We start from the raw sequence: 27,462 nt of genomic DNA, 5'->3' as shown, positions 1-27,462 counted from the left end.
TAGATTGACGATTTCAAAACAAGAGTAATTAAAGTGTTCTTTTGTTTTCTCACTGTAACAGATTTCCCCGCCTTCTTAACAATAAGATGACGAGCAGCTGTTTTGTGTCTAAATGCGGACAATGTGGTTTTGGGTGTAGTTCACTCTTGAGGACATTTTTCAACAATACAAAATATGTAATACTTTAATGATATGTTAAAAATGTTTTGTCTCTGGATGTGGAAGTCTCAGTGCTAAACCCTCTGTTGGCCTCCTGAAGTTAAGATGACAGATGAAGGCAGTTGGTGTACTTTTCTCGTCTGTGCTCTATGGTTGTTGATGTTTCTGTCTCCACAGAGGGCCTGGGCCCCTGTTTGTGAGTTGGCTGTCTGCATGACAGGTCCCCGGCGCCCCGGCTGCTCTGTGGGACAGACATAACAGAAGGGGTGAGCCTGGGGCACGGCCTGTCACTCATTGTGTGTCTCACAATTGTCTTGAGTAGCTGCCTTTTTGCTTCTTTCCTCCACATCACAAAAACCATAAGCAAATAAGTTTATGGGGAAGTATCTGTTCCCTATAATACAAGTATTATGTTAAAATCAGTTGGATTTATATGGTTTGGGATTAGAATCCGCAAGTTACAGTGTAATTATTTAGAAATCACTTTTTTTAAACAATGAAATATGTAATACTTTATACCAAAATCTTTATTGGACAACACATAACATAAAGAGCATCGTGACAGGTATTCGTATATAACATAGTTTTACTCACCTTAATTTAAACGCATGCATGAGGAATTCAGTCTAGGTAATGAACATTACTTTTAGTGTTGTACACTACGATCAGGACAAATCATTGAGAATCTATTTATATCTATATAAAATACCTTTATCAAAGTGTGTCCCAGGGTAAGTGGTCCCTTATTCATTCCTATTTCACTGTCTTTAATTATGCAGTGTAGTTAGTTAGTTTGGTTTAGTTCTGTCACAAAGCAACCTATAGATATTTACTAAAAGAAAAAAGAAAAAGACACAGGTTCAACATTAAAAAGGGACAATTACAATGACATAGTATGTCAAATATTTATTGTTTAATCATTTTGGTGGTGATTCTAAAGTAAATAGTGGTTTTGAGCGCTGCAATATTTAGCATTAATTATGAAAAAAATAAGTGAAAATATTGTGACAGAACCTAAAGAATATGTATTTTGTCCCCTGCACCCTGTAACTATGAATTACATACTCAGTGATAGAGTAACACTTAAATTAGTTCAAATTAGTGTTATTTAATCCAAGGTTCCCCTTAAACACAAATGTGTTACCCTATCCCCTGTATGCTTCCTCTTGTTACTACAGATAGATGCCCAGTACGTGTTTCAAGGTACCTGTATGCACAAGACAGAAAATGAGACATTTTGAAGCAAACATTTCTGGCAGCAAAATGTATCTCTGTCCTGATTCGCGGAAAGAGTATTTATGGCGTCTGGAGGCTCGGGTGTGGTCAGGTATATGAGATGGGTGAGGGTGTTTGTTTGGGGTTGAGCTAGCAGAGGGTGGAGAGGGGTGGTGGTAGTTGTGTCTGCCCAACAAGGTGTGTGTTGGCATCCATTCAAAAACTGACGCCTACAGGCATGGCCCCGCCTCTTTCCCACCAGATCGACTTTCTTCAGTGCAGGAATGAGACACAGACACCTCCTCCAGGCTGAGACATATAATCTGGGCCTGTCAGGGCCTTTATCAAACAGGATCAACTGGTGCGCTGGGCCTTTTTCCACAGTCCCCACAGGCAGCGGGATACCTGCACACACATTCCTTCGACACATCCCTGTCCCATGAGGCGTATCACCTGTCTTTTATGGCAGCTCAGCCAGAAGATGAGGGGGGGAGGGGTTGGGGTACAGTTGCTCCTCTGCATTGTCCCGATTGAAAACTAAGATAGCAGCATGGCCTTTGGTTTGGAGGATTTTCTTCATCCCATGAGTCTTAAAATGTCAGAATTCTGATCAACAAAAAAAATCCCTGTTCAGAAAAAACAGATTTTGTGTTTGTGCCTGGTTTGTCACAGCAGCCTGTTTTCATTGCAAAGATAATAACAATATGACCCAATGATTGTCGAAGATCAGGATGCCGTTTATAGCCCCTTCAGGATACTGCAGCGCACCTGAGGGAGCCCTCCCTGGCTCAGTTGTTTCAGCCCATCACTGTGAGTGACCAGATAAGAGAGGGCATGAATCAAAGCAGCAGCCTCGTTGTGCACAGAACTCTAATCATATCACAGGACCCTGAGCCATATGTCTTTGTACTCTCTTTAATTGAATTGAGCCTGGGATGAGATTGGCTGACATACCTTCCAGTGACTGAGCCGCACTTAAAGAGCGAGGCGAGGAATAAAAGCAATTTGGGACAGTTGTTTTCTTGGCACAGTTTGGTATAGAATCCTAAAGGTATATCATACAGCCTGCAGTTTCATTTCACAGATTGCATTGCTGTTACTAGACTTGCCCAAAGCGCCAACCTTTATTGTCTAATATGAAATAATTGTAAATTTTATTGGCATGTTGGCAGCCCGACGATTGCTTTTTAAAGACAGACTCATCAAAAGTGACAGATTTGTGCTCATCAAGCCTTGTAGTGACAAACACTTACCTTATTGAATTTCTTGGTCACGTGTCAATGCATTATTTGCTCCTGACTCAGAGAGGAGGACATCTGACGTAAACTTGTCCTCAGACTTGGTCACCTGAATTACTGGCATCTATTAGCTAGTGGCCTCATGACGGCACATGAAGATTAAGTTAATGATTTAATACCTCGGAATCGCCTGTTTATTTGTGCCCTTGTCCACCTCTGTTAATCACTTTGTGTAAAGATATGCAGTGGAGCTGCCGACATATTGCGTACGTGTCTCCAAAAGCACAGTATCAACAGTATAGAAATACCATAACTTGTGCGTACATGTTTGACTGACTGAAGTCTCAACACCTTTGTGACTCCTGTATGAAGCGCATTGCCTGGAGCTGCTGGGATTTTCCCTGAAAAGCACTGAGGTGAAACTTATTTCGTCTTTCTTCCTACTTTGTTTTTATCCTGCTTCCTGTGCAGCCAGCAGGCTAAACCGTGAAAGCCTAACTGAAAAGGAAACAGGCAGACAGAGAGCTCTTTTCAGACTCCTTGGCCCATAATCAGAGTGGGCTGTAGGTTTGAAGCTGAAGTGAACAAAGTCAGAGTTAAACGTGGCTGTGACGTAGAGTTAAAGTTGTCCAAACAGGGTTTGATTCCCTTAGCAGGGCTGGCCCATGAAGAGGGGAGAAGCTCTGATTTTAGAACACATACGTGCCAGACTGCAGAGGGTATAATGAGCTTGTGAGAGGCTGGCACAGGAGAAAGAAACACTTTGTGATGTTTGATGACTCAGTTTTGCAAAACTCAGCATAGCAAAGTGTTCCTTCTAATGCTGAAGCCTCAGAGTGAGTGGTAGCTTGGCTGAACTTCTTTTATTACTTGAAACGTTGATATGAAACAAGGGGGTTCAAGAGGTACAGCTGCTAATGCTATGCATTACCGGACTGACAGAGAGATGTTCTCTGTAGAAAGAATGAATCCTCACAGTTTTTTCTCACTGCTGCATTTATTTGCCTTAATGCAGTTGCAATATAATGAATACAATGTAAAAACACACTTGTAGGGAAGAACTTACAGCAAATGTATCATTTATCAATTAACAATTTTATACTTGTATTTGTTTTTGTACGTATTAACCAGATAAGAGCTTCTCCCCTCTTAATGAGCATTCTGGTAGGCTTTTTTCATTCGGACAGGGCCAAGCTAGCTGTTTTATAGTTTCCACCCTTCTGCTAAGCTAGGCTAACTGGCTGCTGGCTCTAGCCTCATACCAGTATTCATTTGTTGAGGATGTATAAAGAGACACACAAAAAAAAGAGTACAAGCATGCGAGTGGTATACATAAAACTCCCGGCAAGAAAGAAGAAGAAATTTTTCCCAAAATGTCAAACTATTCCTTTAAAAGTTGCTAATGTAGTGGCTTCTGAAGACAAAAGCGTCCTTTTTTTTTTTTTTTAGGTATCAGTATATATGTATATATATTCATAAAGCATGTTGTCCAAAACAGCATTTTAGACTGAAACCTGTGATTTAGCTAAGTATACTTGTAAAGAGGGAATTTTATGGCTTAATCTCAGCAGCATTTCAGATTCCTCTGCCTCACACGGGACGTGTTAGGGTTCCCAGCTGCTGTTTCATGCTCCGTTCTCTATGCCATGCAATTATGTTGGTTCCCACCGGAGGTTTGAAATGGGTGGAGTTCAGCGAGCAGTAAGCTAAGGCATTAACTGCTCCTCGCTGAGCGCAACATAAAAACTAAGATGCATGCAAACACACTGAAACAAAACACAAAAGAAAATAATGCATCAACCTTGCTCCTGTACAGGAAATGGCATTCCTTTATGCGGAAAGAGACGCCCATCATTTTCTAACTGATTCACATGTGAAATCCCTCTGTAAAAGTGTCTGTTGTGTACAATGAGGCTTTAGAGACTTGAGGGATGGACAGATTTTGGTTCAAAGACCCTAGATTATTTTTTACTGACAACCATCAAACTGTCCCATTAATGCAAATCAAATGTCTAAAAGATTTCAAATAGAGCCCCTGAAGACATTCTTAGCTTTCATCCTCTTTCATCCATCAAGATAATGCTTTTTATTTAATTTCATGGCTTACAGTAGGGCAGGCATAGATTAAAGGACATGGAGATACGACTGAAAGAAAGGAAGAAAGAAGATTAAAGGAAAAACTAAATATTGTGTAGTTGTATTTTGTTGTCTGAAATAGTTATCTTGTGCTTTAAAATGACTACAGCAAAAACTGCTGCTGTGCATCAGATGATTGACATCACATGCTGAATCTGTCCTTCCTGTCTGGGTTGGGAACACTGTGCTGAAGCCTGGGCAGACAGTGTGTTGCAGGGTCTTTTGCTTGTAACAACAGAGTCGTTGTGAGGGAAGGCTGGTAATGCCTGGCACTAAGGCCGCAGCCCTGCCAGTAGCCATTCAGCCACTCTGCAAGGTCACCTGCCTGGGTTGGGCTTTATTTTGTGGTCAACAGCGCCCTCTGGTGTCAGGAGCGTGAGTCACAGGGCAGAAATGTTTTTAAGAGTCATATCTGGTATTTGTTGCTTATCTGCTGTTTGTGCATAAACTCATTCAAGGCAAGAAGGCACGATATAAATTGCACACATCGGGTTTCTAATGGCATTAAAACAAAAGCAAAAAAGAATCCTTTTTTTCTTCTAAAATCCTATCAAAGCAGCGCTCCACCGATTTTACACATTACAATTTACATGACTCAGCTTGTGAAAACAATCCCATTTTAATAGGAAGCGCATGTTACAAACTGGAGGCAGCCGTTTGAAAGATGTGGGAGTACCAGGCAGGGAGGGCCAAGATGCTGTTGAGTTGCATTATGGGATTTGTAGGACCCAGTGGAGTTCGACCCATACTACAAACCAAAAGTCAGAATATCTCCGCTTCTGCTTCTTTGAATTAGACCCCTCTTTTTTGATCCGTCTCTCACAAGCCCCCAAATAGAAGTGCAATGTGTGATCACTGGAGCAACCCTGTGGCATAATCACTTTAAGCTTAAAGTGAAGAGGAAAAAAAAGTGTAACTGTTTTGTTCTTAAAGATCACATTTGGGTCCTCTTATCCTTTTAGTATAATACGTAGAGATCAAAATAGGCCAGCCAGAAATAGGATAAGGATTGATTTGGGCTTCACAGGGTTACACGTGTTGTTCATCTTCACTGTCATCTGAGAGGTAGTGGCTTTAAAATACAAATGTCGGTACAATCCCAATCTAGCTATTTTTCTGGTATAGCACTGGAGTATTTTGCTAAGCATTATTGGCTGCATCAATAGGCATGCTTTGAGAAAGTCTCATCACTGGTTGCTGTTTAAAGCTGCCAGAATGCAAGCACCCTCCCACACACACACAGCCACTTACACATAGATGCATGCACACACATTTCCCCTGCATCCTTGATACCTCCTTGTCTGCTCTCATGCCTGCAGCAGCTCGACACAACTTCACACCTGATAAGAGCTTCACAGTACATGGCAGTATAATGTGAGCAATGACCCAGCCTCCTCACCCCTCGCTTCCTCCCTGCTGCTGTTGTTCTCAGGGTTTCTGCGTGTACAGTAGTAAATAATTCATTGTCAGCTTCCTACAGGTCCTAGTGCGGAGAACGCAGCCTTGCTCGTCACTCCTGCAGTGTGCAGTCTGGCAGTAGCTCCTGAGAGAAAAAGATTAGACAGATCCAAGGAAGCTGCAGAGCACACCCTCCCCACTGAGCATACACAGGACTACGCTTACTTTCCTTCCTCCCTCCCTCCCTTGCTTACCAATCCCCTCACTTTCATGCTCAACTCTGTGCTGAGCATTATCAGAGCGGCTGGATTGTAGGCAGGCTGACCATCGCGTCTCAACAAGCCACTGAGGAGAAACTTCAAGAAGCTCATCCACAGTGCTTCCCTATACTCCTGCCCAAGGATGCTGGAGCTCGGACAGAGATGGACGAGGCTGATCTGCTTGTCGCTTCTGTGTCTGTGTCTCTGCCTGCCGAGGGAATCGAGCGCCAGGAGAGCCCCAAAGATTCCCAGATGTCCTGGGACCTGCTCCTGCACCAAAGACAGTGCCTTCTGTGTGGATACAAAGGCCATCCCCAAGAGCTTCCCACCTGGAATCATCTCTTTGTGAGTCCAACATCTGTGTGTGTCTGTGGTTTTCAAAAAGCATATTTTCATAACAGTGTAAGCATTATGCAGGCTGCTAGAGATGGGTACATCACTGATGTCACTCTCTTTTATGTAATTATGTGTGAATCCCTACTTTTCTTTTAATAAACTAAAAGTGTGTATGTATATATATATATATATATATATATATATATATATATATATATATATATATATATATATATATATATATATATATATATATATATATATATATATATATCCAGTTTTAGTTTATTAAAATAAATATATCTATATGTTGCCAGCTGATGTTTTCTTGATGCAATGTGTTTTTGCATTGAGAGATTTATACCAGACAGCATTACATGATAATAATAATAATAATAATAATAACAATGATGTCTCTTTACTGCACCTTATTTCTGAACTTAGCTGGGGGAGCACAGCTGTAAAATACTGTCGAGCTCCAGAGTAACACTTACAATATATTCCCTATTTCTCTGCAGGAGACCTATTTCTCCTCTGAGAGATCTAATCTTGAAATGGAGCACATGTAATAAAAATGGAAAGCTTAACACTTGATGTGGGAATGGTATATTCTACTTAGAAGGTTACAAGTTGCCCCTTTTCATGTGACACTGACCCCCAGAGGGTTGAATATTGAGTCAAGGGAATTCCTGAGCACAAGCTGGTGCAGGTGTCCTCCTTTTACAATAGAGAAGATGTGAAGAAGACACTTGTGTGTCCTAGTTTTATATATATATATATATATATATATGTGTATATATGTGTATATATATATATGTGTATATATATACATATATATGTATATATACATATATATACATATATATATATATATATATATATATATATATATATATATATATATATATATACGTATACGTATATACATATATATATACGTATATATATATACATATATATATATACATATATATATATATATACGTATATATATAGCCCTACTTCATATTTAAACTGTAAGGAAGGCCATGTCCCGAGAGAAGTTATACATAAATACACAGTCTATTTTGGCATAAGACATTTTCCTCCAGGAAACACATGAAGTGACTCTAGTACACATATGATGATGATGATGATGATGATGATGATGATGATGATGATATTTGTTTGAACAGGACGATGGTAAACGCAGCCTTTACTACAATCCCAGAGGGAGCTTTCTCGCACCTTCATCTTCTGCAGTTCCTGTGAGTGTCCCGACCCACAACAGAGCACTTTGACAACCTTTAAACATCATAAATTCTTAATTCACATATCTTCCACTACCAGTGAGCTTCAACCTTGTCCCTATTTAAAAATAAAGTCACTTAATGTCACACATGTCTTAACACAGCCGATATTGTAGCGCTCGCAGACAGCTTTTGTTTTGCAGTGACAATGGAAGTGACTTCAGCTACTAGAAATGAATGCTTATTGAAAACAGTGGTGACATAGCAGTAATAAGAGTAAAGTGGCTCTGTATCAGTGTCATTACCAATCACTGAGTCCCTTCAGTTGTGCTCTGCCGGACAAAGGCCCGTTTATCTACTCAGATGCAATCATGAGTGTGTGGCCACGTCCGTGTGTGTGTTTTTGTCTAGGTCTGTGTGTGTGTTTGTGTGATTCCAAAGTATTTATGTGTTTACATTACATTAGCTTTATATACTGTGAGATCAAAACTGTTTTTATGAATGCATTGTACTCTCTTCTTTAAAAAGCATCTCTGAATTATAGCCCAAACACAAATAGAAATCATTCTTTTTATATACTAATCTGTCAGTCGGTTGTTTAGCCCTCTCACTTCAGTTGAACATGTACCACACCATCTACACGACTTGATCCTTATTGTCTCCTTTTTGCAGGCTCTTGAACTCCAATACATTCACCATGATTGCTGATGATGCCTTTGCTGGTCTGTCTCAGCTGCAGTACCTGTAAGTGTCTCACTGTAGCCCTTTAAGCCCTAACCCTAACCCCTAATCCTATTTATTGTTTAAATTGTGTTTAGAGGTTGTTCATATGGATTATATATTATTGTAGCCCTGATTTTTATGTTTAATTTAATACCTAACATGTTTTGTTTTTTGGATTTATACCATGTGACCTGATATAAAAGGGTCCCTGTGTAATCTGTGTAACTGTTACTGAGTCATCATGCTTACTTTGACGCCCACATTATTTCTACTAGTTTTATATCATGTGCTGCATTTACCATTATGCTGTAATTGTTTAGCAAAAGCTACGCAGGCTCACTTAGAAGCTATATGTTTTCAGCCGTATTTTTCTTTTCTTTCTGTCATGCATTGTTTACTTTCGTGAATGATTAATTACAATATGTCTAGGTAGCTTTACTTTCCTGCAAAGTGAATTGAATTAACCTCAATGCAGCACTGTAAGATTTAAGGATGGGACTGCAGTATTGCAAAGAATGCCAAAAGTAAAACCGAAAATAAATCCTCTATAGCCTCTATAGTGTGATAAAGCTGAATATACCATTCGGTGAATTGATGGACTTTAGAAAGTAGTTCGCTAATGGCTTGGAGCAAGCAGCTCTCAGTGATGGCCCTGCCTCCGCGGGTTGCTGTGTGGCTTTGGCTGCAGCCCAACCATCAGGCCTCTCTGCATCACTGCCAATACCATCACTACCTGCTATGAATACTAATAAAGTCACACTTTCATATCCAGCCACCTCTGCTCATGCTGTATGTCCTCGTCTAACAATAGACTAAACACGACGGGATTAAATAATGCTGATACTCAGACCTTTTTAACACTGGCTGCACTTATTTTTATCACATTAATCAAAGGCATGAAATTAGCTATTACCACCAACAGTCTATTTTTTTTTTTTTTTTTTTGCAGTTTATACACTTATTGTATTAGTCAGTAGGATCTATCAAATAGAAAATAATAAAATATGTATCTGTATTGTCACATCATTTGTTTTCAACTCAGACTTATTCCTCAAAATAGACAAGCCATTACCTTTTGATCGTAAATCAATCATATTACTGACATAATTGCTGCTTACAGTCAAATTCCTATTGTACCCGGCACTGACAACACAAACTAGCATGCTATCCTATAATACGTATAGGCTGTCATCACTGTGTGACATTGAGTGGTTTGTTCTCTCTTCAGCTTCATTGAGAATAACGACATCCAGGCTCTCTCAAAGTACACTCTCAGAGGACTCAAGTCTCTGACTCATTTGTAAGTATTGTGTTGAGCTAATAAGATAAGAAACCCTGTCTACCAATTATCACTTTGCACAATAGACTATCGGATGGCGCTATAATACATTTAGAAACTAGAACATTTTAAAAGAAACTTGAAAGAGCAGGTACACCGTTTCTTTAGCAACTATACAATACAACCAGTAAAGACAACTATTTTTTCTCTTTTGTTCCAGATCTCTCTCAAACAACAACCTGCAGCAGCTGCCAAGAGATCTCTTCAAACATCTAGACATCCTCACTGATTTGTAAGTGTGCCTTTACTGTGTCTTGACAAACCGAGAGCTTTGACCCTACAATCGGTCACTACAAAACACTGGTTTGCTGGGGTTCCCTCAGGGCTTAGTGGACTACCAACTGTCTGGCTCCAGTGTGTGGGTTGTGTCTGAGTCAAACACTTTTGTCTGTTCTTTTCTTTCCTGTTAGGTTAGCAAGATTTTTTTTCAGCACTTGTGTACATAACAATCCTGTCCTATTCTTTACCTTTTTCTGTCCAGCTTGGTTGTCTTTCTCTCTAGCTGTTATTAACCATTATTAACACTGTGTTAGTACATCGAGACAGATGAACAAATATTCTAATTCCTTATATTTGCAGACATACTTGGTTGGCCATCAAAGTTGATTCTGATTTACATTTGAGCATTTGAGATATAAACTGATATTGTCTCTCTTCCTTACCTGTTACTCAGAGACCTGCGGGGGAACTCTTTCCGCTGCGACTGTAAGATCAAATGGCTAGTCGACTGGATGGAGAAGACCAACACTTCTGTTCCTGCTATCTACTGTGCCAGCCCTTTTGAATTCCAAGGACGGCGAATCCACGACCTCACACCACGAGACTTCAACTGCATCAGCGCAGGTTTCACCTTCTCTCAGTCAAACAGTTTGGTGGTGTCACGGCATGACTTCTTGATTTATAACTGCTGTAATTCCACATTGTCTTCCCATAGATTTTGCTGTTTATGAAACCTTCCCTTTCCACTCTGTGTCAGTGGAGTCCTATGAGTTCAATGAGGATCAGTTTGTGGCCTTTGCTCAGCCGGATTCTGGGTTCTGCACCTTGTATGTGTGGGATCACGTGGAGATGACCTTCAGACAGTTTCATAACATTACCTGTAAGTTGCCGGCGATAAAAGCACAAATATTGTAACATTCCATGTTTAAAAAAATAATCCTAATGGCTTTTCTGCTTATGTGCATTTCTCATGCAGCTCGCTCTGCTGTGTACTGCAAACCAGTGGTGATAAGCAACAGTCTTTACATGGTTGTCGCTCAACTCTTTGGTGGATCTCATATTTACAAGTAAGGCTTACAATCTAATCTTGCAGGTCCAGTGCTCTGTTGAATTTCTCCAGCATAAAAATAAAAAGTAGCCACCTTTTACACAGATGTGCAATCAGTGATGATGGTAAATCTAGTCAATTGAGGCAATAAATGACTCAATGTGTGATGAGAGTAGTATCAGTCTTCTCATCTAACTCTCGGCAAGAAAGCAAATAAGTGTGTTTCCCAAAAGCTTATTTTCACTGTGAAAAGCTGTAGGAATACTATGACAACCCCTTTGTGATCGCAGGTGGGAAGAGGACCCGCAGCGCTTTGTAAAGATCCAAGACATTGACACTACTCGCGTGAGGAAGCCCAACTTTGTGGAGACCTTCCAGCTGGATGAAGAGTGGTACTTTGTAGTGGCAGACAGCTCCAAGGCAGGCTCCACCAGCATTTATCGCTGGAACAGCAATGGTTTTTATACCCACCAGTCCCTCCATCCCTGGCATCGGGACACACATGTGGAGTTCCTTGATGTCGGGGGAAAGCCTCACCTCATCCTCTCCAGCGCCTCTCAGACGCCAGTGGTTTACCAGTGGAACCGAAGCCAGAAGCAGTTTACTTTCTTCTCCCAAATCACAGAGTTAGCAGATGTACAGATGGTGAAGCACTTTTGGGTGAGGAAAGTTCTTTACCTTTGCCTCACACGCTTCATAGGTGACTCCAAGATCCTCCGCTGGGAAGGGCAGCGTTTCATAGAGATCCAGACTCTTCCCTCTCGAGGCTCAATGGCAGTGTATCCTTTCACAGTGGGCCTCCGCCAGTACCTAATTCTTGGAAGTGATTTCTCCTTCTCCAGAGTATACCTGTGGGATGACCTCACTCAACGTTTTCAGCCCTTCCAGGAGCTCAACATGAGAGCCCCGCGAGCGTTCAGCTTGGTATCTGTAGACAACAAGGACATAATGCTGGCTGCTAGCTTCAAAGGCAACACCCTGGCCTATCAGCACCTGCTGCTGGACCTAAGTGCCAAGTAGACATGCTCCAGGCGTTTCTAAGCATTTATCAATATGTGCCAAATAAAGGAAAGACTGCAAAATGTTAAAGCCATAGTCTGCACTATCCCTTAACATCTGAATGCAATAATGTGGTAATACACAGCATCAGTAACATGACCACCTAAATGTTGTGTCACTGCTACATATTTGCTTCTGTTCTGCAAAATATTAACCGATGCAAATTATTTTTCAAAAATATTATATTGTATGCTGCATTTTACTAATGTGAAAATGATATGCATGTGCATCGACAGAATTATTCACTGGATGAGACTGAATATTGTAACTGACTGTGAAACTATGAAGATTTTGTAAATTACACAGTGTAGTTTATCTGTGTAGCATTTTGCATGTCACAGTACAATAGATATGATTGAACTATGTAAAACAAGCAATACTTACCACTGCAATACTTACAATCCTTGATTATGTCTATCTTTATATATGAGATGGCATTGCATTTTTGTGGGATTTAATGTTCATTCTGCAATAATAACATAGGATCGGAGCCAGTCTGAGGCATGAGCAAACTATTCATGGGGCGCAAAAATTAACTGAAAATGTGAACCTGCTTTTGCTCTTTAGAATGTAGTGTTTTTAAAGCTATTATCCAAAACGACTCCCCAGTTTTGGGAACGTGGGAAAATGAGAGAACATTTGATGGCACTCTTGCAAACTTGGGGATTATAACAAATGTTGGGAAATGTATATTAAAGCTATAAAAAAGTTCTAATGATTTCCTGTTTTTTAATGCACCGTTACTGACACTGTATTAAATTGTTGGGGTGTAGATTTGCACATGGAAGGGGTTATGATTTAAGTCAGTTTAAAGTCTCGAGTGGTTAGAATTGATAACCCCCAAACACAACCCCTGTAACGTTCTAGTTTCACTTGTATTGAAGTACAAATGAGTCTTGCTACCATATACAACTGTTAGCTGTTGAATCTGGATATATGGCGCACACCTTTGAGTTGTAGACTACAGGCTATAGACAATCAAATAAACAATGCAATTCACATGTAAAGTAGTTTTGTACTCACTGCAGTGCAAACCCAAATACCAAATACCACGCATGTATACTGAGAAGAAGATATCTCATTCACTGCAGGGATATGCCAGTAAAGTGTGCAAAATGAATGTTCGTGAGCAGAGTTCAGGGTGCGCTTGCTTTGTTGCTCGGGGTGTCTGCGTGGGTGGAGTAACTGCATTTGTTATTTGCACACATTATCACCGCTTTTTCGCACGGTTCTGAATTCTAAAACGCGCGCGATCACATTTTTGTTGTTGACATGTGAAACGTTCTCGTGTTGGCTGAATATAACGCATCCTGTGGAAGTGAGGCTTCGTGTCGATAGCCACCAGTTGTACGCGAGTTTATGCTCTCAATGTTCCTTCAACGCACGAGATTTTAAAACTCCCACGACGTGAACGCGGCGTGCTTGTGTCTGCTCAAGAAGTGGGCAGGAAGCGAAAACTAGCTAACACGCTAACAACAGCCGACCCGTTAGCTGCCTGCTCGACAACATTAGCAAGTCGATAAAGGTTGAGCTAAAGTTTAGGTCTTGCAAATGTCTCACGCCACAGAAACGACCGAATGGGATGACGACGAGCGGATGAACTTTATGTTCTCGGACTTCAACGAGAACCGAGATGTGAACACGACGGACTGGGACAGTAAGATGGACTTCTGGACGGCTCTGATCGTTAAAGGCTGCAGGGACCGAGGCGCAGTGTGCGTCAGTCTGCAGGAGCTGAACAAGACCTTCCGGAGGAAAGAAAGATCCCCTCTGGGCTTGGCGACTGTCCTCCAGTCCATGGCCAGGTAGCTGTCACCGTGTCAGCCATTGCTGACCGTTACTGTCTCTGTGGGTCAGTCTGGTTACAATCTGTATTTTAACCTCTGCCAGATGTGGAAAGATCCAGAGGGAGTCCGAGTTTGCTGCCAATGTGGACTGTGGCTGGCTGTCCTGGGGTGTCGGCCTGCTGCTGGTGAAACCTCTCAAGTGGACCTTCTCAACTCTTCTGGGAAGCAACCGGGTGCCTTTGGAGGACTCTTTTGTTGTCATTAATCTAGTGAAGGTTCGTTTAACTCAGGGTTGATCCTGTTGTGATTAAGAGGCACTACAATACAATGTTATCAAGTAAAGCACCGTGTCTTTTTGTTGCATTCTTTAGTTGTACATAAATATGTTGTGCATGACCTTTATTAGTCCCCCTCAGTTAGAACACTTTGATACAAATAATGATCTTAATTCAATATAGTATGCGTCTGAATAAAAATGGAAACATGCAATCTAGTGTGTGAGATACTTTACCGCCAAAGGTCACGTTACTTTGAAGACAGATCAACTTGAAACTTTGCTGAATGATTTCTCTTTCCTAATCTCTGATGTTAAGGGCTGACCATAAATGTTATCGTGGCAGCTGCTGGATATAAAGCTATCTTTCTTTTGTTTTCCAGGAGAAAGCAGCAGAATTACTCAAGGTGTACAGGAGCAGTGGATTTGCAAGTCGCTCCATCCTGTCATTTCCAGAGCTCTGTACTCTCTCCTCTGATGTCTGTGCTGATGAGAGCAGCCTGTGCATGGCTCTCCTGCAGCTTCAGCGGGACAAGCAAGTGACTGTTGCATTGCACGAGGGTGAGAAGGTAAACAAATTCTCATTTAAAAGACCCACTGTTTGCAAGTCTTTCACGACAAAGCCTGATAAGAGATACACTGTGATTGCTGGTCTAATGTTTTAATTTTCAACTGTCTTCATGTGTCTTCTTTACAGATTGTCAAGTTTTGTCAGGCCGGGCAAGATAATGTTTCCCCAGTCAGCGACGTGGATATGGGCATCTACCAGCTGCAGCGCAGTGAGAAGCTGCTGGGAGAGCGGGTGGAGAAACTGGGCCTTGAGGCTGACAAGTACATTAACTCAAATAGATATTTAGAGCAGTAATAGATAATTATATGTACTCTATGTGATGTAGTCATTAACTTGTGCAAAATGTGCAACTTAATGCTTTAACTGTCTTTTTTTTCCAAGGTATTGGACTAATTAGTCAGAAGGAATGCATTACATTTAAATGGTTATGAAAGTCATGCATTCTTGTGATTATTGCTGAAGCTTTGCATTATCTAAGTGCAGGTGCAAAGAGGAAGCAAGGACACTTCTCCGGGAAGGGAAAAAATCACAGGTACTCACAACATTTAACTGAAACCGAAATAAAACTAAACATTATCGCGCTGGTTTCAGTGGTAATATTCCCTGTCTATCCCACAGGCGCTGAGGTGTTTAAGAGGCCGCAAAAGGGTGGAAAAGAGAATAGACGGCTTGTTTGCAAAAATGGAATCCATCAGAGGAATCCTGGACAGAGTAGCCCAGTCGCAGACTGATAAAATGGTAAGAGGGCAGAGTGAAGCTCTCACTCTGTGTAGTTATTTATAACCAAGGGTGTCGTCAGTATTGTAAGTGTGTGCTGATCATGTTTGTAGGTTATGCAAGCATATCAGGCTGGAGTGTCAGCCCTGAGACTGTCTCTTAAGGATGTGACTGTGGAACGCGCTGAGAATCTTGTGGATCAAATACAGGAGGTACAGTAGATGTATATTTAGATAGTTAATTGTATATTTTATCCTTTTAATTCAATATTGTACTTAAACATATCAATGTATCTTTCCTATGATTTAACCAGTTATGTGACACTCAAGATGAGGTGAACCAAACTTTATCCAGTGGCGTGTCCAGCGCAGGTATGACCTAGTGTTAGATCTTAAATACATTGTAGATATGAATATCAAGGAGGTTCTAAGTCTGTCATGTGTTTTTTGTAGATGAAGACATGGACGAGTTGGAGGAGGAACTGAAATCTTTGTTGGATGAGTCAAAGCCGGATTCCATCTCAAGTTATCCTGAAGTTCCAACAAACGGTCTGCGAATCCCCGGGGAGCCGAGCCTCCCAGGTACTGACCTGCTCAGTTCTCTGCCTGCGGTACCATACAGACACTTAGATATTACCGCTGAGCAGCTGGAGGAAGAATTAAACAAGTTAACCCTCACAGATTCAGGTTTGCATGTTAAGATTTCTCCCTTTTTCTCTATTGGACTGTGTAATATACATGTTTTGGTAACAAATGGTCACCTCTCTGTCCAGGCTTTCCACAGAAGAAAATGATGTCGCCAGCCAAGAGATTAGAGCATGCCCAGTGACAGCACAGGCAAAACATGGAAAGTATCATCAACATATCTCTTAAACATTTTTCTGTGAGCCAGAATTCATATAAGTAAAATAAAGTACTGAAGAACTACTTTAGCAATTGCTAAATCGTTATTGTAAGAGATGTAAAATCAATATCATAATAAAAACAAGGCACTTTCCTTTAATAATAAAGAAATAGGCAAAAAGCAGAGAAATATATTTTTGTCTTTTCTAAATTAAAATGTTTTTCAACTTGAAAGTTTATAGATCTGATCTGCCATTAGGATCTCGAGTCAAAAGTGAACATATTCACAGTTTAAATTATGCTCTTAAACTGCGAGACTAGTAATGCTTTTAATGAGAAATGTGTGAGATCAAGTATATTTGTTGTTGGTAGTGTGTGTTTATTGATGTCTTTAAATGTTCTTTATTGACAGTCATGTAAAGTGCATTAAGTGGCCTTTTGAACTGTACATTTGAAAGTAAAGAGAATATTATGCCAAATGATTTCATCAATGTGTATATTTAGTCTCACTGCAACCTATCTGTGAGGACTGAGATGACTACCTTAAGTGAGTTTAACTAAATATGTTTCCCAAAATAAAATGTATTTTAATCACTTGGCTGTCGTGGTATTTATTCTTCAGTGTCGGTCAATAGGTTTGAACAGACCTCAAATGAATGCTATTTTACTTGTGTTTAATCCAGGAGGGACACTACACCTCATGAGCTTTGACAGGGAGACTTGTGGGCCTTTGTCATTTTCAACCTGCAGTGGAGATTCATATGAACCAGCACCAGAGACTGTAGGGAGAAGGCCCCTATTATCTTGAGATATTATTATACTAATAATGGAGATACAACAAAGCTCAAAATGTTTCATTTGATCTCAGGTCCACGTATTAAATGGATTCATTTTACTGCAAAAGTGGTTAAACTGATGTATATTATGACACACCCCATAAATAAAAGCACAAAAAAGGCCACGCTGGATGGGTGATGATGAACCCTGAATTTCATAATGCAAGCTCTGATTGATCCCATATTTAAATATGCACTAAAACTGCCCTGATCTTTGCCCAAAGCAATATGAATATTGAAATGTATAATGATTATAATACTGGAGCCTAGAGGTCTTTTAAATATGAAGTTGTCATCGATGGAAAAAAAAGGTAATAGTAAAGTATGTTGAAATGTTTATGAAATAAGTTGGAGAACAAGTTTAGTAAGTAGAAAATTCCTGAAAAAGTCAGAATATGTAAAAACATTAATAAAATTAGACAAGATTAGTCATAGTATAAAAAAAAACTAAGAAATGCCATAATTATAGCCAGAAGGTAGTGCCAAAGTGTAGTATGCCATAAAAACATCATAGAATAGTTTGTCATAATTACGTAATAATAAAACGTCATAGTATATCCGTCTTGTTATAGTATCTCAGTCATTGTATGGTGTGTCATAAAAAAACGTATTGTATAGTCCAGTGGTGGGCCGTCAGGGCCAGCTAAGCCTTCTCTGCTGGCCTAAACAGAATAACAAAGTTATAGCTATAGTTTAGCGCTACTTCTAGTGCAGCTTTTTTTAAGAAGAGCTCTGATCCAACCAGATTTCACCTCCTATGTCTTTCCCTCTCACACTCACTTCACTTTCTTCTTAAAAATACAAATTTTTACTTTCACACACACTTCACTTTCTTCTTAAAAAAACCAACATAACGGGATGGACATGAAACCTGGACCAAACTAAATTTACTTTTTGAGTATTATGTCACAGAAACCCATCAAACCTCCAGAGACACATATTCAGATAATCCCATAGGCTTTAACATACACACACCTTTTCATAACTAGTCACTATCCATGGTTAATAAAAGTAATATGTTACTTAATATGTAACTATGTGAATATGTTACTTAAGTGTGTACAGAAATTTGAGCCACCAGGGGTCACTCTCATTTATATTGATAATTTGGACTGGCCCTCTGGTCTCTGTACGCCTGCAGTAGGAGCTGTGATCTGAGTTCAAGTACCTCGGGGTCTTGTTCACGAGTGAGGGTAAGGTGGAGCGGGAGATCGACAGACGGATCGGTGCGGCTGCAGCTGTAAAACAGGCGCTGTACCGGTCCGTCCTGGTGAAGAGGGAGCTGAGCCGGAAGGCGAAGCTCTCCATTTACTGGTCGGTCTATGTTCCAACCTTCACCTATGGTCACGAACTCTGGGTCGTGACCAAAAGAACGAGATCTCGGATACAAGCGGCCGAAATGAGCTTCCTCCGCAGGGTGGCCGGGCTCACCCTTAGAGATAGGGTAAGGAGCTCGGACATCAGGGGGGAGCTTGGAGTCGAGTCGCTGCTCCTTCGTGTCGAAAGGAGTCAGCTGAGGTGGTTCGGGCATCTAGTCAGGATGCCTCCTGGACGCCTTTCATTAGAGGTTTTCCAGGCACGCCCAACTGGTAGGAGACCCCGGGGAAGACCGAGGACACGCTTGAATTGAAACGTGCTTTGGAATAATGAGGGACATACATTCAGATGTATTGATGCATGAGGAGAGGGAGCCCTCCTCAGTTAGTTTTACCTCAACAGATGCGGGGTCCAAGGACAGAGGATGTCATATGTTGTATAGATTGTAAAGCCCCCTGATGCAAATTCGTGAATTGGGATATGCGGCACTACAAATAAAATTTAATTTCCTACCAAATCCACCATGTGGGATGATAATGTATCAAAATCCTTATTTCAAGATTTTACTTTCAACCTGTTTTGCACTACTTTTGCAATTATTATAATACGTTTACAGTAATACTGTGTTTTAGTTTTTGATGTGTGCAGAATCCAGTAGTTATTCTAATCACATTTTCAATCCTGGTTCCGGGAGCCCAAATGTGAGTCCGTTTTGTGTGATGTGATCTTACATTTTTCAATTATTATTATTTAGGAGACCAAAATATTCCAAACAATTTATAATCAATGGACATTTCAGCAGCTTCTAGTTTATTTTCAGTTCAGGAAAATAAATCCAAAGGTCATTTAGGTCTATGTAGTGTTGGTACACTGACAGCATGTCCTATTTTCCACTAAGCTTTTATTTACTGTAAATAAAGGAGGACACCTAGTGGTTGAAGTACATACACATCTGAAGGAACAGACTTGCTGCCTTTTCAATGAGATTAGTCTCCCTTTTCAGTAACAGCAGACTCTTCAGAGTGACAATACGTTGATGTTGCTGTGAAAGAGAGTCATGTTTAATATAAAACTGAGTGTTTTTTGTTTTATACAGATAAAGCTTTGTGTATAATGCTCACTTTTCCCCTTCTTGATAATCAGCTCAGAGGTGCACTTTCACAAGAGATTTTACTTTAAACTCATCAGCTCGGAAACCAAGTAACCAAACCAAATAAAATCATTGCTTTATTGTATAGATTCATTCGTATACTTCAAGAACAAGTGATAATAATGTGAAAAGCAGGTTATTAAGGGATTATAATTACCGTCATGTTGATGGTGCAGTGACTGCTGTCAATATCTGAGGTGTTTTTGTGTTCTCTATTAAACAATAAATTAAAAAAAGAGTTCATTACAAATGTATAGCCTTTATAAAGTACAGTTAATAATAGCACAAAATCCTATTACAGTAGATTTGCAAAAAATGCCCTTGTATCACAAATAACATCAGTGGATATTGTTTAAGCCAAAACTTCTTCTAACAATGGCCTTCATTGTCTCTCTCAGAAACACAATCTCTCGCTCATACACACACAAATATACGCCCTGTCCACCATCCTTTTATACTGCATTTACACATGGGCACCACTGCTGTTTTTGCAAGTCAACGGGGAAAGATGAATTTCCAGCTCTTTCACCCTTCACTAGCAAATTTCAATTGCACATTATGCAGCTCGTACATATAGTAACGTTATTATACGGATATCACAAGAAGATAAAAGACATTCGGGGAATATTAGTTTAATAATTTCAGTTCTATTCTATGCAGCTGCAGACATCTTGTTATATAGTTTGTTGATATGTCCAGACTGTTGTTGAGAAGATTAAGAAGATAGAGATATGTAAAGGTAACTATGAGCCATGAGTACACAACACAGCTTGTTTATGGTTGATCCGGTTGAGCAGGCACTGATGCAGATATTTGGCTGAGAATTGGTTGTAAGCATCACATGAGACAGAATGAATGAGAAAGTCTAAGCAAAAGTCAAGATGTGTATTATACAAGATCTCATTGGTTGCAAATAAGAACAATTTGGCATGCTTTATAGTAGTCATTTTCTAATGTATATTCGGAAAAACAAAAGTTTTTATGGAATACCATGGACAAACTTTTTTCATATTGCAATGTTGCGTAAAAAGCAGGCTACACAGTGGATCAGGCTCCTTCCTGCTCTTGCAGTGTGTTTAGAGTAGATGTGTGCGTTTATGTGCATATTAGCATTGCAGTGTTAAACTGTTCTGTCGGCTCCTGAGCGCTTCCGCACAACCTTTTCATCTTTGACCTGGTCCACTGCCAGTGTCTCCAGCTCTGCTTGCGGTGGGGCCAGGGGAGGGGTGCCATGTGGAATGCGGTGGGCCACGCCCACGTGAGCCCTGTACTGACGGTCCCGAGCAGGGCTGTGTCGGGGGCTGGCCGTAGCACCCAGGGGAGCCATAGGGGAGCGCTCGGAGGCAATGGGTGGGATGACGGCAGGCCGTTCTCGCAATACCTGCGGTTCGGGAGACTCTCTCCCGGCCTGCAGGAAGGGTGTGGGGTCGGGCATGGCGTCTACTGGCTCCCGCAGAACCAAGCGCCTACCGTCCGGGCCGAGCCGATACACCTCAGTCAACTCTGGGTGAAGAGGCTGGGAGAGACTCTTCTTCATGCGTCTCCGTGGGGTTTCAGGTTGCCTGTCCTTAGCCGGTGGAGGCGTGGGCTTGTATGAAGTGACCGGACTAACATTGGGGCTGGCCTCAGACGAACTGCCAGCTAACAGCTTCTTCTTCGTGGCGTGAAGCTGTGAGGTTAAGTAAGCAATAGTGCTCGCTCTCTGCTCCAGCTCCCCGGACAAAACAGCCAGCTTGTGACTCTTCATCTTGAGCTCCTCTAGGTACTTCTTCTCTCTCTCCTTAATGGTGTTTTCTAGGACAGAGATCATGGCGTTCTTCTGCTCAAGGTCCCTGAGTAGCTCGGTGTTCTCTTCCTCCTTCTTCTTTAGCTTGACCTCAAGCTCCTCACACCTCCTTTGTAACTCCCTGCAGCGGACTTCACTGCTGTCTGAACACACACAGCAAAACAACTGTTAAAGCAGCTCTGATAGGTATGCACAGATTCATTACAGGTAGTAAACAGCAAACATAAGTACACATATGTGCACACAAGATATACAGAAAAGAAGACCAGAGACATTCATCTCCTCAGACCACACTAATGATTAGTACATTAAGAGCAGACACTGACTATGGACAGTCTGCCAGCTGACAGAGACAGTATGATCTTATGGACACTAATCTGCAGTGGGCAGAGAGCTCCAGTGTCACGTTACAACTCTGGTGTACGGCAGGGGCAGTGCTCTTCTCTGACCTTCATCACTGTGCTGCCACGTTGCCCCGGCCCACCCAGTTACAGCCTATACAGCCATGTTTGTACATGGGAAAAAATGGAATATAATACAACTGTGCATTATGTATATACAGTAAACGTGTGTACAGTATATCGCAATGTGCAAGTATTCAATGTCTAGTTTACATTGTATTTTCCAAAATCCATTATCCTATCAAATAGCGGGATGGGTAGAAAGATGCTATCCATCCCTCTTAGGGAGGGGGAGGGGGAGTACATGTTCACCCCAGTTGGAGCAGCTGAGGTCTGCTGTCCTAAACAGGTTGCAGGCTGTGCATTAGCACAGTGACAGATAATCTCATTTCCTGCACTCCAATCTCTGACATGTCCCACGCTAACATTATCGTGCCTCTAACTGGAGGCCAGATCTGGGCCAGCCATGTTAAAAAGAAAGCAACATGTAGTGATCCTGGTGAGACGCAACATGCTTACACACGTCAGTAGCATGTAAATAAATTAAGCAGCATGCAGCCTGCCAGGGGCCTCTCTGTCTGTACTCTGCTGTCAGTATAAAGACAGAGGAGCTGGGGCTGAATCAGACCAGTGTTGTGACTCCATGTCATGGCCATGGTAACGTGGGGGAGGGTCATTGGGCAGTGGGAGCTCTAATGAACAGCAGGGAGTCCCACATTGCAATGCTTCTTCCTGGGTGGGACTTTGTTAGCAGGAAACATGTGCACTTTTACAGTTTAAATCACTTGTTTAGAAATACAACTGTACTCTTAGATATAAGTAGATTTAATATAATGAATCCAGGTGGGAAATTACTTATTCCAAATACTTTCTAAGACTGTTCTTCTAAGTCAATCTAATGTGACACAGTGCAACAGAAAATGTAAACTTATTTAAACCAATTACACTAGAATGTCCTTAGCAAAACAGATATGCATGTGTACTAGACAGTACGATAGAGGCTTACCTGAGGGATCAGAGCTTCTCACAGTGAGCTCATATGTCAGATCTGTGAAAAAAGGAAAGGTTACATGAGGTTGCAAAAGGACAGCTACGCATGTTTGGGGACGTGTCAGTGGTTTCCATATGGCGAAGTATTCATTTAACAAGATTAGTTAGAGTTCAACCTCAGCTTAAGTGACAGCTTAGCCAAAGATACAGGAATTCAGGGCCAACGCATACAGTGTGCTGTTTTCATAGGTGTCCATCTTTATGACTTTGACTTTATTTATTTGATGTGGACATCCTCCCTTTGTGGAAGAGTATATCTATTACTGGTGGAACGCTTAATACAGATTTGGAATGCTTAATACATATTTCGCATTGCTGCAGTGCAAAGTGTACTTACTGATGCTTGAGTGCATTTCCCATAAGTCATCATATTGTGGCCCCACAGCATCTTGTTGACTTTTGGTCTCCAATATTAATTTAGGTGTTACATCTGAGCTGCCCCAGCTATGAATTTAAGGTAACTTTATTATTTAATTAGCTGTTTTCAAGTGTTCCTTCTGATCTAATGAGAGATCCTCTCTAAAACGTTCTTTAATGCGCTGGTTTTACGCAGCACGAAGAGAAGAGAGGTGGCGACGTGTGGCTGTGCTCACCTGTGCATTGCTGTTGTAATCTGCGAATCTCTGCATGTAGCCCCTTCAACGTACTGGCATGGTCCTGCTGGAGGAAGAGCAGGTTTTTCTGTGCACTGTGCAGCTGATTTTCCAGTGTAACATTTGCTGATGCCATGGCTGATAATGTTCAGACACAGCAGCCTTGCAACCACCAGACACAGGTGGCAGTAAACAAGGAGAGAGAGGGAACAAGAGAGAGAAGGAGAAAAAGATAAGCATAAAGTCAATCCATCTGATAAACAGAATATTAACTCTCACCCTTTTTGCCTTTAAACATCTGGGTTTAAGGACGTACTCCAACTTTGCTCTGTCTGCCAAGATCTGCTTTAGATGACAGATTGAGCTTATTACCATTATTACAATGAACGTAATACCATCACTGACATGAAGCTATTGATTAAGAATCTCAGAGTGAGAAGTGTAAAATCAGACATCTGAAAGGTAACACTAATCTAATTTAAACTAATCTAATCTAAACTACTCCGAAAATACTCCTCCTCAGCACAGCAGATATGGGAGAATATTAAGTTAAATTCTTACATTGGAATTAAGGTGTCAAATTAGAAACGTGGAAAATGTTCTCTTCACTTTGTGTGTAGATAAAAGCAATAGATGGCAGGTGTCCATACCATGCTCAATAACAACAAGGACTAAAAACAAAACACAAAGCGGAACACAATGACACTGGGTGTGGCATGAAGGCTGGCAGTCTCGAGGAGGCCCCACCTTCCACATACTTCACTGGATGCCCTTGTCTCCAAAAGCCAAAATCAGAGTGAGAGAAACAATCACTCAGTCCCAACATCTTCATCATCTGCCGGAAAACTGTATACTGGGCTGAGAGTTGAGAGCAAATTGATCCCAGCAACAACCCTTCTGAGTGCGGAGAAAGCCTCTCTCTCTCGCTCTCCCTGCATACATGAGTGTGCTTCAATAAAACATCCAAGAGCGTCTCACCCTTACATCATCAGCTCTTTAACATTAATAAAATATCCCATGAAACCTCGCTGGACACACTTCCCAGTTCCAACAGTCTTCTATGCGGCTTTTTTCCATCATGGCTTACACAGGAAAAGGAAAGCATGTGATAATCAAAACACAAACTGGTAATCACAAATAGAACCAGTGATGCATCGTAAAAGCTGAGGAGATAATCAATTATTGATGAGTAATGTGGCGTCCTTCCGATAAACCCTGCACTGCAAGCATTTCTCTCATCTCAGCTCTTTCCTAGAATAGCTTGGATAGCTTTCCATTCACAAAGACATGACCTCACCTCAAAACACAGTGCATGCCATACGTGGAGGTGACCCTGGTACAAAGGAGTACAGAACTTAAGTGAATTAGAGATCTTTTTGTTCAGAAACAATTTAGGGGATGAATGGAAATCTATCAGTAACTGTTTGTTTTAAAGGGCACAGATTAATGTCAAACCAGTGTGACCTGTCTGTCCATTTCCCATGTCTTTCTTTTCCTAATACACAAACCACTTATCAGTCCCTCGTCTTTCTGTCATGAAGCTATTGCTTTTCTTAGCATATCGTCTCTAGTTCTGTTGCTCGTAATTAAGGGCTAAAATGGTTTAAAGACGAACATCAACATACTCCCAGTTTCAAGAAACTTTAATATCGAAACACCTGTCTTATACATTATATAAAACATGGCAAACAATTAAAAGTGAAACAGTATAACCATTGAAAACAAAGCCTCCAGGACATATGCGACGTGTTATCCGACAGGGATACTTTCCACGGCACTTTCAATTTCAGCACCTGCATTGCGGACAGCACCCCAAACCCACATGTCACAGCGAAGCGGTGCTCGTCCTAGCTGTAGCTGCCAGAGGGTCGTTACTTTACGCGCACGTTATAGTCAAGCTTCTGACGGCGATATCATTCAGGACATAACATTCTTTACCATTACCAAACAACACGTTAGTGGTGGTAAACCCGGGACTGCCGAATGGTGCTTGTGAACGACATATTTCACTTTTCTTGTTGTTTTAAGAACTGATGTACTGTAGGATGCCACCACTGCATTTCCTCCGTAAATCGCAAAGACGGTCCTTGCAGCTAATATTATGGACTGCAGCTGTCCAGGGAGGAGCTGTCCAGAGTCCATAACCGAAAACAAGCTCTCAATATGTGCTCTTCTCTGTTGAACACAGCATACTCCCTTTACAATCCGTCACCCCAAATAATACCCTGCAATACACAACAGGAAATGATCTAATCGAAGAATAAAAACAATGATTGTGGCATTGTGGTGGAGTTCTGTGGGCTGCAACCCGATTCTTCAACGACATTTGTGATGAATAACAACAGACTTGACTAACCCGTTAAGGGTTACAATATCAATGAAGCCGACCTTCTTTGATCAATGCCAATTTGAAATGTGCACACTGCATGCTACGGGCTAACGGTACGTGATTATAAAATATAGGACATCTAAAATGTCTTTGAATTACGTGGGGCTTTAAATATGTTAGCCTAGCTGAACAGCTAACGAGGCTACAACAACACAATAAATCACAGAGAGCGTAACCTACCTTATGGCTGAAGATACGCGGCCGTCGAATATCCTGTAAAAGCTTGTAGGTTGTCGTAGAGCAGGCCAGCCTTCCCCGGCTAAGAGCGTCCTGCCTTGTGGGGCATGTCGGGGATGCTTCTAGGGGCTCGCCTTGGTGAGAGGGGAGGGCGGCTGTGTCGATTCCCTATCATCTCCCCGAGCTACTAGACAAAATAAAGCGATGCATCATGGGAAACCAGGGCCTCAAGGCATTCAACGGTTATTTTCTAATCATGTCATTCAACATTAGCCATCGGGATTACAACTTGAAGTTAAAAAGTACAACATACGCCGCAATGCAGGTGTTACTAACCTTATAGGACATGAAGTAGTTGAAGTAACGTCAGGGGACGAGCTTGAGTTTTTTAGTCACCAGCGTCATCACCATAGCAACAGAATATGACACCTGCTAGCGGCGATGCATTCACGCCATCTAGCGGCAGTAAGGGAGTATAGCAGTACTGCGATTTGTCAGATGCGTGACGATGACACTAACTGTGCTGTACTCAGGTGTCAGGTATCCATCATGGGCCAAACTGCCAGAATAAAGTAAATTGATGAAAATAGATGAAGCAGGTGGACAGCAGAGGGGAGTGTTTCCCTTCAATGGCAGATCAGGGACATTACAACACAGCACACTATGACCACTCATGCCACTCTTTTTTTAATCTATTTCTTTTTTAGCAAATCTCACAGTGATTGGTCTTATTGTATTCATTACTTCATTACTTTTCATGAATTCATGCATATTACTAATCAACATCTGTATTATATAGCCACCAGTACAAGGTGTAGTTTGCCATTTAAGCCCTTTTGCCCTCCTTTGCCCTTCTTGTGCTGCAGTGTGGGGTTAGGTGGTAGGTAAATAATGCACTCAACTATTCCAGTGAATATCTGTCTATTAGAATTGGCAACAATATTATCTCAGATGCCAGACTGCAACCAAGTGTTTTTGGGGTCGTATTGAAATCGTATTAAAATGTGAACATTTATGTTTTTGAATATATGTTTTGTGATAATATTCTTCAGAATGATTATTATTATTTTTTCAGTGAGGAACAAATGGGGTAATACATTAGGAACCTTATCAAACAGAACCTTGAGGCCAGCATGTTCTGTCAGGATGTCATGAGCATCAAAGTGCATTTGCAAAATATAGGAGGGATGTTGCTTTCTTAGCAGAAAGAAAC

At 41.2% G+C, this 27,462-nt stretch overlaps 3 protein-coding genes across 4 annotated transcripts; 2 read left to right on the top strand and 1 right to left on the bottom strand.

Moving 5' to 3' along the window:
* Positions 1 to 6,548: 6,548 nt before the first annotated feature.
* lgi3 (leucine-rich repeat LGI family, member 3) lies at positions 6,549 to 13,017 on the top strand (the record flags this gene model as incomplete). Its single annotated transcript, XM_079222480.1, has 9 exons — positions 6,549 to 6,751; positions 7,918 to 7,989; positions 8,644 to 8,715; positions 9,923 to 9,994; positions 10,194 to 10,265; positions 10,707 to 10,876; positions 10,968 to 11,132; positions 11,229 to 11,319; positions 11,591 to 13,017. 9 exons carry the CDS (start codon positions 6,549 to 6,551, stop codon positions 12,318 to 12,320), a joined length of 1,647 nt encoding a protein of 548 aa, XP_079078606.1. The 3' UTR covers positions 12,321 to 13,017.
* An 848-nt stretch (positions 13,018 to 13,865) lies between these two features.
* chmp7 (charged multivesicular body protein 7) lies at positions 13,866 to 17,144 on the top strand. Of its 2 annotated transcripts, none has more exons than XM_079222787.1 (10): positions 13,866 to 14,164; positions 14,250 to 14,421; positions 14,804 to 14,989; positions 15,118 to 15,251; positions 15,475 to 15,523; positions 15,610 to 15,729; positions 15,822 to 15,920; positions 16,022 to 16,079; positions 16,161 to 16,289; positions 16,481 to 17,144. In XM_079222787.1, the coding sequence occupies exons 1-10, from the start codon at positions 13,911 to 13,913 to the stop codon at positions 16,534 to 16,536; spliced, it is 1,257 nt and encodes a 418-aa protein (XP_079078913.1). In that variant the 5' UTR covers positions 13,866 to 13,910; the 3' UTR covers positions 16,537 to 17,144. The 2 variants fall into 2 exon arrangements, with proteins under 2 accessions (XP_079078913.1, XP_079078912.1); XM_079222786.1 differs by having other exon boundaries at positions 16,161 to 16,394.
* A 2,858-nt stretch (positions 17,145 to 20,002) lies between these two features.
* On the bottom strand, positions 20,003 to 23,819 carry ccdc92 (coiled-coil domain containing 92; the record flags this gene model as incomplete). The annotated part of the gene is made up of 3 exons (XM_079222143.1): positions 20,003 to 21,782; positions 23,047 to 23,088; positions 23,684 to 23,819. The coding sequence occupies 3 exons, from the start codon at positions 23,817 to 23,819 to the stop codon at positions 20,974 to 20,976; spliced, it is 987 nt and encodes a 328-aa protein (XP_079078269.1). The 3' UTR covers positions 20,003 to 20,973.
* Between the last annotated feature and the right edge of the window lie 3,643 nt (positions 23,820 to 27,462).

The sequence above is a fragment of the Taurulus bubalis genome (genome assembly GCF_910589615.1).
Source record: "Taurulus bubalis genome assembly, chromosome: 8".
In the NCBI taxonomy this organism is placed as follows: domain Eukaryota; kingdom Metazoa; phylum Chordata; class Actinopteri; order Perciformes; family Cottidae; genus Taurulus; species Taurulus bubalis.
This window is presented reverse-complemented; position numbering and strand designations above follow the sequence as displayed.